Source organism: Lissotriton vulgaris, chromosome 11 (assembly GCF_964263255.1).
Source record: "Lissotriton vulgaris chromosome 11, aLisVul1.2, whole genome shotgun sequence".
NCBI lineage: Eukaryota > Metazoa > Chordata > Amphibia > Caudata > Salamandridae > Lissotriton > Lissotriton vulgaris.
Genome location: NC_141699.1, coordinates 348,672,151 through 348,688,255, shown reverse-complemented (window position 1 = coordinate 348,688,255; position 16,105 = coordinate 348,672,151). Strand labels below are relative to the sequence as shown.

Genomic DNA, 16,105 nt, shown 5'->3' with positions numbered 1-16,105 from the left:
CAGTAGAAGGCGTCTTTGAAGATGAGTCCTGAGAAGAACTCTGAACAGTCTTCTTTGGCAAACTCTTGGTGGGCTTTTTATGAGAAGAACTCTCTACGCCTTTGCCTGAAGGGGCAGCCTTTGAACAGGAAGGCTTGTCAGAATCTTTTGCAGGTTGATTTTTCTTAGCAACCTTAGCCCCAGAAGATGGTTGAGTTTCAGACGCAGGCCTCTTTCTAGACACTGAAGTGGAACCCGAGACAATACTGCCAACTTCAGACACAGCCTTATCTGAATCCTTTAGCCTTTGTAGCCACAAAAGCAACCGACCCTCTCTGTCTCTGAGGGTCTTTTGAGGAAATTTCCTGCAGATCTTACAGTCTTTGACTAGATGATCTGGGTAGAGGCAATATATACATTTCTCATGAGGAGACATTTTAAATCCAGTAAGTAGAGATATTCCAAAAAAAAACTGAGCAGAGCTCAGGGAGACTCCCTTCACACGACGTGCGGTAGAAAATCTGAGAGCCTGAGCCTTTGGGGAGAACATTCTGGTGGGTGCTGGCGCCTGATTGGCTGTAGTTTGGACTATACAAAATGACTATGATAGTCATAGATGTGGAAGTTTTTTTCCCACTGTAGCTTGGCTACTTTACTTCCTGGTTTATTCTAATGGTATTTAATGCATATTTATGGCATATTATTGCTATTTTATGTACCGTGGGACTCCCACTCCGACGACGGGGAATGATTCAGGCATGTGAATCTATGAAAGACACCCCTAATACTGGAGAATATCTAGGCTCACTTGTGGTTGTTTAGTTCACACCGTGGTGTCAAAGCTGGGTGGCCATGTTTACAACAGCCATGTCCACTGGACATTTGTGCAGCCTGAAATCCATTCCGCAGGTCGGATAATAGACGAGGACAGAGTACACTGTGCCATTAAATAAACAAGGACCTAAATGCTGCGCAATGCATACCAGAAGTATGTGCTGCCAGAGCGTCTCGCATCAGGCCTTGGACAACTTGAGATGTATTTATTTATTTAATGCGCTTTTATATAGCGCAAACTTTACCCGAAGGTGTCAGAGCGCTTTACATAAGAACCAGTTTCAAAACATAAGGATTTAGGATTACGTGCGTTACATAAAAGATACAAGCCCGATATAAGCTCAAATTAAGGGCTGCCTGTAGCTATAGTTGCAGTGGTAATGTAACGCCATGGCTATAGTCTTCCTCCCTCAGGGCTGGGCCCACGCAGTTTCCATGGTGCGGGTCTCACCTTAAATGAGCTTCCGGGACTCCCCTGGGACTAACAGTCTCACGTTCTCATCGCTAAAGTCTCTCTCTCAGGGCTGGTAGAAGCCCGGACCTCCAGAATTCCAATGTTGTTGTTCACAGATGTTGCTCCGAACAAAGGCCTTGCGGAGCCAGAGGAGATTTTAATCCCCTTGGGCTCAGTAAGGCCTTTGTTTTATTTGTTAGAACATTCTGTCCTCTAATGGCAGAATGTTCTAATAGCCTTATCGCCCTCCGCAGCTGGGCAATATCTGCATTAAAGTCCTGCTCCCTTGTTAAAGGCCCTTCGCCGAATGCTGGAGCGGGAATTTTATGGCCGGTATAGCCCACTATGGCAGGCTATAAGGCTATATTAGACCTCCAATTTTTCATTCTATTCAGTCAGTTAGTTAAGTGGGGGCAGAATTTCAGGCATGAGACCTTCAGGGGATTTGGGTGTCATCAGTGCATAGGTGGAAGAGAACTTCTGAGTTTCTGTGTCAGGATCCAGACTCGGTAACGCCTGCTTGACTCTCTCCACCAACAAACTACAACTCCCAGAAGGCCTGACAGGAGGAAGAGGAGGAGTGTGGGCATAAATTGGTCTTTCACACATCTAGTGGTGTGTGCAATTTTTTTGTTCCTTGTTCCCTGGGGCTCGCTCGGCTGAGCCAGTTTGTTTCTGTTGTACTCGGAGCGGAGGATTCCGCTCCGTGTTAGTATCTGGATTCTGTCACTCTCGCAACTACGCTCAGTGTGTATGGAAACTTCTGGTTCTGGTATGGCTGCGGTTCTTTCGGAGCAGAGGGTGGCTGCTCTCTGCAGAACATGATTTCTCCTGATTATTAATACATGCTGTCTGACTGCCTTTCCTGGGAGCATTCTTCTATTTGTTACAGCTGGTCCAGCTGCATTTCAGATGAGCCACAGGGATTCCTGAGATTCTTTCTTTACGGACAGCGGTGAGAAAGCTTATTACGACTCCCTTTTTTCCTCTCTGCGCGGCGAGGTGCTTCACTTCCAGGTAGGAAGTCCACTCAACCATTTCATAACAATTTGCTTCAGGAGAAGAATTCCAGCAGTCTATGGAATCCTGAAACAGCTAACTATTATTTCCTTGACATTCCGTTCTCTTCTTTGATGACACTTGCCTTAATCATTTATATATCTGCTATTGAACTGGAAAAGGCAGACTATAAAAAACTTTTGAGTGGTGAAATTAATATCAACATTCCTACTTTTGCTTCTACCACATTTTTTGGGGCGTTCTATTTTTTTTTTTGTTACATGACTTCGGTATGTATGTTTGTTGTATGTCATAAACAACAGGGTAATACTGTCTGAATGAGAGAAGAGATTGTGTTTAATCTTGTGCTTGTTTTCATAGGTGTTTTGCCAGGAGGCATGGCAGTTTTTTTTTTAGTTTAAAGTAAGGTGTGAAATGACATATGCTCATTTGAGGTATAGCTCTGTTGTTAGTGAGATTATATGAGAGTAGAAATGCTTCACAAGTATTCTTATTGTGTCCTTTCTTGTTTAACAGGTTTCCTACTCCTAGCTGTTCTTTTCCTAATTCCCTTCCCTCGCTTGATCGCCCTAATCCTCTGCGGTCATCTAATCAGAGTTGGGCATGTCAAGAGGTGGACATCTCTGTGCATAACCCAGATACTGAGGAGTTCTCTGAGGAGTTCTCATCTTATATTTAATGAGAGTCTGACATTCCGAGGACTGTACAGAGGTGTTCGAGGTAGAGGTTGAAAAGGTTTGGGGAGAGAATTGAACCTTGAAGGACCCCTTGTTGCAGGCTGAATGGATTTGAGATGGCATTCACATTTTTTACAATTTGGGAGCAGTTTGTTAGATAAGATGTAACCCATTAAAAGCTGACGCCATTCATACCCTTTAGATACTTCAGGGTGTCTAGCCGTGCCTGGTGATTAACTGTGCAAAACACCGAAGAGAAGTCAAGAAGCACAAGTGCACAGGAATTGTCCATGTCTAGGATGTGGAGGGAGTCAAGGAAGCTTTTGCCCTGGATGTGGGATGACAAATGGGAGGCTACCCAACTATCAATCACCCTGCCTAGGAGAGGCAGGATGGACCCTGGATGGAACTTGTTGAGGTTCAGAGATTGATTTTTGGGTAGGAGACATTTGACCTATTTTTATACAATCTGGAGGCAAGCCCAAGTCCAATGATGAGTTAACTGCAGTTGTCCAAACGGCGAGAAACAGTTTTGCTAGGAACTTTCTGAGGGAGACTGGAATAGCGCTGCAAAGATAGTTGGAGGGTTTCACCTTTGACAGAGTTCACATTAAATCTTTCTCAGAGATTGCGGAGAAAGAGGACCATGCTGTAGTGCCTTGCAACGTATTACCTTTTTGATTATGTTTTCGACTTTGGAAGGAAGGAAAATCTTAATGTCTTTGATTTTGTTTATCAAAAACTCTACAAAGCGATTGCAAAGGAATCCTTAAATGTGGGTTTGGAGGAAGAGCTGTTGGCCTGAATATCTATAGTTTTCTCTGTCTAGATCGAAGAGGGATATGATATGTGATTTCTTGGCTAAAGAGATGTGGCCTTTTTATTTTTGTCTCACAGTATGAACCTTTGTTAGATTTACTAGTGATGGTGGTATTTCTCAAATTTTCTGATGTTTTACTTTTCTTCCTAGAGGGCTTTGTAATACCAGAGACAAAAGGGTCGGGACTACGTATTTGCTCTTGATGGGTGTACACTCCTCTATCAGGAAGTCCAAGCAGGAGTTGAAACGGATGTACGTTGTTACAACGCATGCTTTTACCACGCATGCTGTAAAAACACAAGTTTTAAAACGCATTCCATTACAACGCATTACACTGGGGGGTGCTGGATAGTGAATAGTTTAATTTACTATTCCAACACCAGTCCCTGTGGACACTAGGGAAGGTGTTGGATAGTAAATTAAAACTATTCCCTAACCTAGAGCCCCCCCCAGTGTAATGCATTGTAATGGTTTTTGTTTTTAAAGTTTGCGTTGTAATAGCACTGCGTGCTAAAAGTTGCGTCATAAAGGTTGTTCCCCGTTGAAACAGACTGTGGCCTCCTTGATGTCAAGTAGAGGCCCTATCGAGGTGAGATTTGATTTAGGACAGGTAGGCTGTTGTTTCGATGTTACTGGTACTCTAAAGCAGATGTTTTTCTTTTTGCTGTTCACAATGGGGTTTCTTGTTTGAGACAGACACTATGAAGGGAATCCTGTGGGTGAACCGACCGATTACTTGGGAAGGAATCTATAGTCAAAAGTAGTGGTGATCTGGACATGATAAGGTCGAGAGCTGTGTATATGAAGTGTGTGGTAGAAGTCACAAGAAAGATAATGTGTCAGAGCTGATTAATTGTGCAGTGAAACATTCAATGCACTCTTCCAAGAAGGTGTTGGTTTGGCTGGGAGGGTGTGGATTACATTCAACCTGAGGATAGAGGAGGCTTACAAGATGAATTCTAGTGCTAAACACTGAAAGGTTGATCAGAAAGTTTCTGAATATGACTGCTAAGCCTCCACCTTGTTTTCCTTCTCAGACGTTTCTCAGCATGGGGTGGGAGGAGAGGGGATAGAAGGAACGTAAGAACACTGTTAGAGTTATCTTTCAGCTGGGTTTTCGTAAAGATTTTGAAGTTGATGTGTTTGGTGATTGTGTCAGTGATCTCAAGGCGATGTTCGATTGCTGAGTGGCAGTTTTGCAGCATGCAAGAAAGGGGGAACTGGTTGGTTTGTGTTCAGCCTGCAAGAGAGGATGAATAGGGATATGAATCAAGTTAGAAGATAAGCTTAATTTTTGGGTGGGGGTGGGGAACGGACTATAGGCCACAAGCTACTCTTAGACACCCTACAAAAGAGTATCGGAGCAGATGGCAATGTCCTAAAATGGTTCTCCTCATTTCTACATAACCGCTCCCAAGTCATAAAAATCAAAAACTCGATGTCCAACACCTCCCCCTCAACGCGAGGTGTCCCCTAAGGCGCAGTCCTCTCCCCCACACTCTTCAACATTTACACATGAACGACTCACCACCATTCTAAAACAAGCAAACATCGCATACAACCTCTATGCTGACGACACTCAGCTGTACCTTGAGATATAATCCCTCAATGACATCCTCCGACTCAACTCCATTATCAAAAGTAGAAAATTGGCTATCACTCAACCATCTCAAACTCAACCAAGAAAAGACCGAAATCCTTGTTTTCTCCAATCACGAACAACCCCCTTAAATCCAAGAATGGATAAACAACCTTGATTCTCTAAACTGCAAACTTGCTCCAGCAATCTCAGCTAAATCTCTAGGGATCTCTCTATTTTTTTTTTTTTCAACCAAATTGTACATTGGTGACATTATGCAAACATATTATTCAACACATCTTCTGTACATTACTACTTCAGTGTTCACCGGATCAGAGTCCTCAACACGTCATAGAGTAAGTTAGAATATATATATCATCAAAAGTTCACTGATAACTTATTAAAGCAATACATACTTCTTCAGTCAGCATATCTTATTAAGTGCGTTTGACACAGTTATAGCTCCATTATGCTTACAATTCCCAAACACATATGCATCTGGCAATGTCAAACATGCTAAGGTGTAATACATGTAGTGCAGGGCAGGTCTCCCCCGCCCTCTCAGGGCGTGATTCATTTAATAGTGGCGCGCAATCTTAATGGGGGCTTAGGGCGCGATTCCCCTGGCTCAGGTGTCTGATTCTCCTGCGGGCGCGCCAGGAGGTAACCTGTCAATGGGACCCACATATCCCTAGGCCTGGAGGTTTTAAAGGTAACAATTCTGCATAAGTGGCAAGTTTTTCTTGACAAGAAACCAAATCATTGATCTAAACCTTAAATTTGGGTGCCCGTCCCCTCGCCCAGTGGCAGGTCACCTGCCTCTTAGCCATGATCAGTGCCAGGGCCACGTATCTGCGATGTGCAGCCTGTAGGGGTTTAATGTATCCCAGCAGGGCCAGTAATGGTGTGGGCTCGATATATGTACCTGTCATCAGGGTTAGCGCTTCAAAGACTTGCCCTCAATATTCGTTCACTCCTGGACATTCCTAAGCCAAGTGCAGAAAGTCTGCCCTCGGAGCTCGGCATCTGTCACACCTATCTGTGTCCCGTAGTTTATATCTGTGCATCCTGACTGGCTTATAATATAACCGATGGAGAACGGTATAATCCATATCCATACTAATATAATAAAGAGAGAGCCCAAACCTTTGAGGCGGGTAATCTCAGGAACTACAGCACCAATCACAACACCCAATACAGCGTTGGAAAGGGCAGTTGCAGCAGAAGGACATAGGCTATGCAGACGCCCTCCATATACATTTAAAAGGTAAAAGAACCATGCCAGCAAAGTAGTCCCTTGTGGGCGTGTCTGCGTTGTGCCGTGGGCGCATGCTGGGGACGTGACAAACGCTGGGGGCGTGTGGTACTTTCCGCCCTTCATGCCATGTCTCATATCGTGTGCTAATCCCCCCCTGCTCCCTTTAAATACCCCTGCACCCCATAATCATAACCCACCCTTACTCCTTAAAATACCCCAACATCCTTAAACACTAACCCATCTTAACCCTATAAATATACCCTGTACCCCAAAAGCCAAACCTATCCCTAAACCCGAAAAATACCCCCGTAGCCCAAAACCCAAACCTAGCCCTGAACCCTATAAATACCCCTGTACCTCAAAACCTAAACCTACCCCTGAACCCTAAAAATACCCCTGTACCCCCAAACCTAGCCCTGAACCCTATTAATACCCCTGTACCTCAAAACCTAAACCTAGCCCTGAACCCTAAAAATACCCCTGTACCCCAAAACCCAAACCTAGCCCTGAACCCTAAAAATAACCCTTTACCCCAAAACCCAAACCTAGCCCTGAACCCTAAAAATACCACTGTACCCCAAAACCCAAACCTACCCCTGAACCCTAAAATAACCCTGTACCCCAAAACCTAGCCCTGAACCCTTAAAATACCCCTGTACCCCAAAACCCAAAGCTACCCCTGAACCCTAAAAATGCCCCTGTATCCCAAAACCCAAACCTAGCCCTGAACCCTAAAAATAGCCCTGTACCCCAAAACCTACCCCTGAACCCTAAAAATACCCCTATACCCCAAAACCAAAACCTAGCCCTGAACCGTAAAAATACCCCTGTACCCCCAAACTCATACCTATTCCTAAACCCTAAAACTACCCCTGTACCCCATAACCCAAAACTATATCTGAACCCTTAAAATACCCAAACACCCCAAAACATATACCTCAGTACCCCAAAACATATACCCCTATAGTCATACTTACCTTATCCAAACATTAAAATAAAAACATGCTTTTACCATTCATGCATTTACAACAAATTTCGTTGTAAATATATGCGTGGTAAAAGCATATCAAATGTAATGCCATGCGTTATAATGGCATTGCGGAGTCATGGTACTTTCGTAATGAAAGTATGCGGAGTGATGGTATGCAGAAAGAAAGTTGCGGAAAAATGGGTGTTTACCTTCCCCCGGTAAGTACATTGGTGGCACGGCGGCCCACATCTCCAGCAACATACTCATATTTTTTCACCACCCATTTGAAAAATGCACAGGTCTCTCTCATTGATGGCCAGCACGACATACACTTTTAGACACACCTCCCGCCACAAGTTCTAGAATTGCGAACTTTATAGCTGGGGAGCTACGTTCGAATCTCGGTATCAGCTCAACATCCTGTGATTCCAGGCAAATCGCTTTGTCTCCCCGTGCCTACCACAAATGAATGTGTTCTTCTGTAATGTAAATTGTGCTCATGCCATGTTGTCGAGTTCGCGCTATATAATATTGCAAGGAAAAATAAAGTAGGGAAACTTGAGTTCACACACTACTGAACGCGCACTCTTAAGTGCATCAGCAGTGCACTGTGAATCGGAGCGTTTCACAGGCCTGTCACAGATAAGAAATGCTATCAAAACGAAATCCTACAAAACAATATACTACTGGCCAGCAGCAATTCATACCCGGACAACGTCAGGACGGGCTGCTAGTGTATTATACGCAGCCTGCTGCTGGCTGATACCTGTTCAGTTTGCAGACAGCAAAACTCCCAGTGCTCTTTTGTCTATTCAAAGCCCATTTCCTCGCCCCATCTTGTACGTGTTAGCACAGTCGGTTCTTCCTTGTGCATGTGTACTGTGTGGTATATCAGAGAGACAAGGCGTTTAGCCACCGCTGTGTTAAGCATCAGCTGTAACGTGGCCAGCACCGGGGGTTCCACCAGAAAATCCGGGGTGAGAGAACGGACCCCTTGTCGGAGCCGTATATATAAAAAGACATCCAGTGGAGTTTGCTGTAGGCCTTGAAAAAGATGCTCGGCACTACGAAACTGCCCAGCATTGTACAGGTTTCCCCAAGTTTTTATGCTTGCCGCTCCTTGAAATTGTGAAAAATTGTCTGTTGGAGAAGAGGCCTGCTCGGATGGTATGTAAGGGGTAGCAGCGAGGAATATAGCAGGGGGACATCCAGCATGCGACCTATGCGTTGCCACACTGTAATTGTACAGGCAATGGTAGTCGGTGTCTTGTCCCTAGCACTTGGCACGTCATACAACGCACCATCTGTCGGGGTAGGATGCGCAGGCCCGTGCTCCGCCGCTACTTGTGGCATGTAGCGTGGCTGGTTCACCCAGTAGTACGCGTAGTGGGCTTGTGTGCTAACTCAAAGTTTGGGATGCCAAACCCTCCCTTCGAGTATGGCCTAGTGAGGATGCTTAACCCCCACACTAGTCGTATTAGTTTTGATCGTATCATTTTTTTAAATATCCCCGTCGGATGATATGGTATGTTTAAAAATAAATAAAGCAGTTGGGGAAGTACAGCCATTTTAATTAACAACACTCTCCCTGCCATTGATAGGGGCAGTGTAATCCAACGGGTCACACAGTCTGCAATTTGCGTCAATGCTGTTCCATAGGTGAGAGGCATCAGTTTGTCCTTATTTCTGGTAACCCTAATGCCCAAATACCACAGATCCTCATCGCACCACTCCAGAGGATAATCCAGCGGGAAGCCTGTGTCAGTGGAAAGATACAGGATTTCCCCTAATTGATCTGGATCCCAGAGAGCTTCCCAAATACTATAAATTCCCTGAGGATTGGATTTAAATTTTGTTGTGGGTCCCGTATACATATAGCGTAATATCATCTGCATATAGCGATTTAAGTATCTGCCTCATATTACATCGCAGAGCCTTATTGTTATGGTGTTTTGCTGCAACTTCGCCGCCAAAGGTTCAACCGCCAGTGCAAAGAGTAATGGGGATAAAGGACACCCCAGACGGGTACCCCTAGTGATCTGAAATGCTTTGGAGATATGCCCATTTATAAGTACCTTAGCAACTGGCAAGTGATACAGCAACTGAATCCAGGAGATAAAAAGGGGCGGAAATCCCATTCGTATCATCACCCCGAAGAAATAATCCCATTCGATAGAATCGAAAGCCTTAGTGGCATCCAGGAACACAGCCGCCATTGGAAAGTCAGGGGAGACATTATTTATTATTGTAAAAAAGGTACGCAAATTGTGGGATGTAGCCCTCCCGGGGACAAAACCCGATTGGTCAGGTAGAATCAAGTTTTCCATCAATAAGCTAAGCGGGTGGCAATAAGCTTTGCTAGTATTTTTGCGTCACAGTTAAGGAGAGACAATGGCCTATAGGAATCAAACTGACTTGGCGTTTTACCAGGTTTCAAAAGTGAGATAATGAGGGCCCTCATGGATGCCAGAAGGCAGCCAACGTCCAACGATTCTTCGTACACTTCAAGCAATATAGGGGCCATCAGATCTATATATGTTTTGTAAAACTCTACTTGGATACCATCCGTGCCCGTAGCTTTCCCCGATTGAATGTGCATAATGGCCTCCCTAACCTCGTCTAATTCAAACGGGGGGCACAAGAACTGCCGTTGCACATCGCTCAGCCATCCCAGCACCACATCTTCTAAATAACTCTCTAAGTGCAAGGTATCTTTCCTGTGTGTGGTGTATAACTGTGTGTAATGACGTGTGAAAGCATTGAGTATATTTGCTGTGCCCCGATAGACCATCCCGTCCGTGCCTTTGATCTCTAGGACATAGTTGGAGTAGAGTGGTCTCCTAATTATCTGTGCTAATGCCTTGCCGGGCCTTTCTCCGTCCCCATAGCGACGGCCGATTCAATACCTTCCCCTAATTCTCGTTTTCCTCTGTGCTATGTCCATGTACTCCATGAGTGTCTCCCTAACTTTAAGTTGGGTGGGGCTGTCCAGGCTCGTGGCCAGTTTCCCTTCCAGTGCCTTGAGCTCCGACTCTAATTTGCACAACATGTTAGTGATGTTTAGGAGTACACTAGACCCCTTAGATATGCATTATCCCCTAAGTGGGACTTTAAATGCCTCTCAGATGGTCGCTACACTCTCTACCGAACCCTTATTCCATAAGAAAAAGTCCTGCACTTCTTCCCGCAGCTCCCCCTGAAAAACTGAGTCTAAAAGAATAGGAGCGTGCATACTCCATGCATTGCGCGGCGGGCCAAATTCTAAGGAGAAGAGCTTGAGTTTGACCGGAGCATGATCTGAGTAAGCCCTAGCCAGAGGCTGTACTTTAAAAATAGTGGGACCCAACCCCCGGGATAGCAACCAATCATTCAGTCGTGCCCACGAAGCCTCTTGCGCAGTGTAGTGTGAGCCCTCTAACGTATGAGGCTGTATATGCCTCCAGGCGTTCAGCAGGTGATAAGTATCAATCGTATCCTGTAAGACAGCGCGAGCTTTAGTGTAGTGGTGGGGAGCTGGATGGGATCTATCCATTCTTGGGTTAAAAGTGACATTAAAGTCCACCCCCCCCCAAATTATGTGGTTGGAACCTAGATCGAGAATCTTAGCCCACAACTCTGTTTAAAATTCTGGGGCATCTACATTCGGCCCATAACAGCATGCCAGGGTAATTGACTCAGAACCCAGTCGCCCCCAGGCGAGGCAGTATCTACCCTTCGAATCCCAAATAGCTCCCACTAGGTGAAAGGAGATTTGCTTCTTTATAACTATGGCCATTCCCCTCGCATATGATGAGTAAGAGGTAGAAATTCTATGTTACGCCCACCTAAAGGCACAGCTGTTAAGTGTCTTATGATTAAAGTGTGTTTCTTGCAAAATAGCTATGTGGACGGTGTGTCTGTCCAGATATGCCAGTATGTGTCTCTTTTTCCGCGGATCCCCAAGTCCCCTGACATTCCATGTGATGATATTCAATTTCTCGGGATCAGTGTCTGTCATGGCCCTGTATGTCTGCTAATGTCGAAAACAGTGTTTGCAGGACGTGATCCAATCCACATGTGCGTACCTTACACCAAGTTATCCTAGGTGTCGAGCGCTTAATCTCTAGTTTGCATGTCAGCCATAGTAAACCTGTAAAACAACTAACCTGTCTCGCTAAAGACATATAGAAAGTAATAGTCTCCCCAGTCCCCCACCCCTGTCCACTGAAGCATCCCCAACTTGCCAGAATTGTTCACCCACCCCTCCTCCCCATGTCCCAACAAAAGACCAAGAAAAACAACCATATTCTGCATTCTATATGCAGTAAACAACAGCAGGGGAACACCCATTGGGGGCCAACCTAGGTGACAGCACAGGTGTACCCCACCCAGTGAGTCCATTTCAGATGGTACTGTTGGACCCTAGGGGGCAGAGGGTGCCTTGCTTGTCGTGGAATGGCATAGTATGGACCGCCAGTCGACCCAAAAAAGAAAAAGGGGTGAACCCAAAAGAGTCCCCCACCATCAGTCAGTCTTCGCAGTTCACTCCGCCTCTAAAGCATTGTGCAGAGCAGTACTGCATTCATTGGGAATCATCTTCCCTTCCTGCCGAGGAGGATTGTTGAGACATTCGTGCGCTTCAAGTGCTTCAGGAACTCCTCCTCTTGCTGCGGCTTAGTAAAAAAAACGTTGTTTGCCTTGATGAGTAGCTCTAAGGCGCGCAGGGTAAAATAGAGCATAATCAATTTGGGCCAGTCTCTGTTTGTTTTTAACAGCTGTGAACTTGCGTCTCTCCTCTTGAACCACAGGGGTAAAATCTGGATATATGGAGAAGGTGTTCCCGTCATAGGAGAGTTGTCTTCTGCTCCTCGCAACTCGTAGTGCTACGTCCCGATCTCTGTAGTTCAAAAGCCTTGCTATGATGGGACGAGGCGTGCTGCCCGGTGGTGGTCGCGGCCCGAGGGTGCGGTGTGCACGTTCTACTATAAACTGATAGGAGAAAAACCCCGATAGAGGTCAACAACAGCTTTTCGACATACTCCTCCATCTTGCCCGTGTTGGTGGATTTAGGAATCCCTAAAACGCGTATATTATTGCGCCGACTTCGCGCTTCTAAGTCCTCATTCTTTGCAGCTAGGAGCTTAAGAAGTTTGTCCATTTGGGCAATTTGCGTTGTGGCTTTGGTCGTTGTGTTCTCAGTATCTGAAATGCGCCGCTTCGCCTCCTTTAGTCGATCCTCGTGCCCCTCCAGCTTGTGCGCAATGGCATCCATCCTCGACGACATCTTGTCCACTTTATCAACAATAGTGGCAAATCCCTGACAAACCTCTTGAAGGATACTTTGCACACCCGCAGTCTGCACAGAGTCATGATCCTGGACACGCTCTCTCCTGTTGAGTTCTTGATCATCTTGCGGGATCCGAGCGCTGCGCCTGGTTGCCTCAAAGTTTAGTTTAGGTTGTTTGGCGTCTGGCTTTCCCATGGCGGGCAAGAGTCTGTGGCCAAAGGTGCTTTCCCGGTGCCTCTGTATACGGCCTTCTAGTAATGTTTATAAAGCACTCTTTTGTCCTGGGGCAGACCAGTTTGGGGGACCAATGAAGCATGCAAATTGTCGTGACCCTGTAGCGCAAAGTCTCCACGCCAAGGAGTGTGCAGTGTTCGACCGGGGCAATTTCCACAGCGCAACCAGGGAAAGATCAGGGTGAGTCCAGAGCGTCAGTGATCACAGCCCACCACTTCTTAAGCCCTGTCTCTGCAAGCTCTCCCTCACATCAGCGCCCCATCATGACGCCTCGACCCTTGCTTGTCGGTTTGATGCATAATGCACGCCCAGCCTCACCGCTCTCAAAATGGCTGCCGCTAATGTCCTACTGCCAACAGGCCTCTGCCAGGGACCCCCGAATGTCCACCAATGGTCAGCTCGCAGACACAAGCAGAGGGCAGTGACCGCCCAAAGAGGAATGTCAATGTTCACTGCTCCAGAAGCGGGTCCCAGCCGCCGCGTTACTCCAGGTGATGCGGCGCAATTATCTCTGGGTGCCTGCATACATACTATATCCTGCCGGGGAAGGGAAGGTTCCACAAGTATAAGTCCCAGCTCCTGGCCCTCAGCGGCCACCTCAGCGCGGGCAGCGCAACACTCCCCGGAGTCTCCGATCGCAGTAGCGTGTATTGGAGCGCAGAGATGCACGCCCCCACATCCGTCCAGCAGTTCGGCGCTATACTCGCCTAAGGCGCTTGTCAGGATCGCCTTACCCCAGATGCAATCTGCAACCATAGTATCGGCCACTGCAGTCAGCAGGGCAGTCCGGGCTTCTGCACTGCACCCAGGGCTTCTCAGCGGTCAGCAGTGCAGGGGCCCAGTCCGCCACCTCCGATCACTGCCACCAATTCACACCGCAGAGCCCACTCGCCTCGTGGTGCGCTGCGGGCTCGCGTAGATGTTGCGCCTGCCCCGGAGCTCCACCTCACCCCGCCTCTCTCCCCGGCAAATATTTCACACGCTTGCGGCAAGAGCGGGAACAGCTCAATTCAGCTACATTTCACAGCAGGTCCTCCGCGGGTCATAAGCAATCTCAGTCCGGGGTTTAGGGTGGTAGACAGTCCGTCTAGCAGGATAATTGAAGGATTTTACATTCCAGGCTGCAGGAGCCTCACACTTGTGCAGCCATCTTGCTTGCGCGCTACCTTGCGCCCCCTCTAGGGATCTCTCTAGACTCAAGTCTCCACATGAGCTCCCACATTAACTCCACAGCAAAAGGCACGCTCTACAACCTAAAACTCCTCAACAAAATCAAGCATTTCATACCCCCAATGACCTAAAAATCGCAACCCAATCTTTAGTTCTCTCCAGACTTGACTATGGAAACGCCACACTAACTGGGACTGCTAAAACACACATAGCCCCAACGAGAACCACCCTAAACGCAGCGGCAAGAATGGTCACAGGCACCAAGAAATACGACCACATCACCTTTGCATTACAAGAACTAAAATGGCTGCCCATTGAAGCACGCTGCACTTTCAAAACTGCCTGTCTCAACCATAAAGCCTTACACACAGCCAAACCGAACTACCTTGCAGCCAAACTCACAAAAGCGGGACAATCAAGAAACCTAAGAAGCTCCAACTCGCTCCTCTTAATTCCCCCAAAGGTTTCCTGCTCTTTCTCAGGGAATGCCCCAAAAATCTGGAACCCTCTCCCTACCCACATCAGGACTAATTCCTCCTTCACAAACTTCAAGAGACAATTAAAAGAATTTCTCCTCAAGTGTTATCTCTATGCATCTGGTCTATGACCGCAGTCTATGTGACCTCCAGTACTCCAGAAGCTAGTCACTGTATTCTAATGTTTATGTTTCTATACATGTATGCAGCTGTAAAGCGCTCTGATACCCCTTTGGTCATGTAAGCGCATTATAAAACCCCAAAAATAAATAAAAAAATATATGGTGAAAAGGTCGCTGGAGCCGGACTCATCAATATTCGGGGGCCCCAGTTGGAAAGAAAAGAGACTGAAGACTGAAGCAAACACAGACACTCCTCAAAATAAATTCGTTGAAATAAAGTTTAGAAACAAATAGTGTCAAACCCTTTATCTTAGCCAATGCCTCAGTCCATTTTGAAGGTATGTAAACAAAACCGCTTAGAGATCTTCAATTGTACCTTTTTTTCTTAACAATAAGCCAGCAAGACAAATGTACCCAAGAGCCAAGTTTCTTACCCAGTGGCATGATGGAAAGGTATTTTCCCCTGAACTTGCTTGCTATGGTAATTTCCTGCCATAAATTCCATCCACGCTTAGAATACACATGATGGGCAGCTGCAGGAGGGTGATGGCTCACCTGTGAACAAAGCACAAAAACACAAGTTGCATAATACAGTTTAATCATGTGTGTGTACGTTTTTTAGCATTTTTTTCATATTTATTGAGTAGAATTCTCATGACACTGGGCATGTACATACATAAAGTGGTTCTAAACTAATTAACCTCATGAGAGGCAACATAAAATGCACAGATCAAATGGAGACCAATTTGAAACACACAATACCGGGGATAAAGCAATGACTTTAAACTCTAAACCAGGAGATTGACAATCCAGAATCCAAGTAATTCCAATGGTAGGCTTAAAGGACCGGACACATCTATATATATATATATATAGCTGCATCATCAATAATCTTGGCATGATGCAATTCCCTTGCTAGCTAGTTGTCACACTTAGGTATGTATTGTATAAAGTGCCCCGGGGGTGCAACGGGTGCTTGCGCCCGCTTTGCTTGCCCCCGGGGCCCTTTTGGTATTACAGAAGGGTCCGTAGACGCTTAAGCTGCCCCTTCTGTAATTATAATAGTGCTGATGCACATAAAGTGCCAGCGCTATCTTCAAGGGGTCGTTTCCTCATTTGCATGGGCCCCCATGCAAATGAGGGAATCCCTTTGCCTCTGCGCCCGCGCCGTATTACCGACACGGGTACAGAGGGACAGAAGCCGTCAGGTGACTCATTGACAGTGTGGTTGGAAAAACAGGATAAT

At 46.2% G+C, this 16,105-nt stretch overlaps 1 protein-coding gene across 6 annotated transcripts in view; it reads right to left on the bottom strand.

The window, feature by feature from the left end:
- The window catches only part of OSBP2 (oxysterol binding protein 2), a 1,786,946-nt gene that overhangs the window by 91,644 nt on the left and 1,679,197 nt on the right, over positions 1–16,105 (bottom strand). For all 6 annotated transcript variants that reach the window (XM_086943307.1, XM_086943309.1, XM_086943310.1 and 3 more), the window contains one exon: positions 15,294–15,414. In XM_086943307.1, coding sequence (XP_086799433.1) covers positions 15,294–15,414 — 121 coding nt within the window. The remainder of the gene's footprint in view (positions 1–15,293; positions 15,415–16,105) is intronic.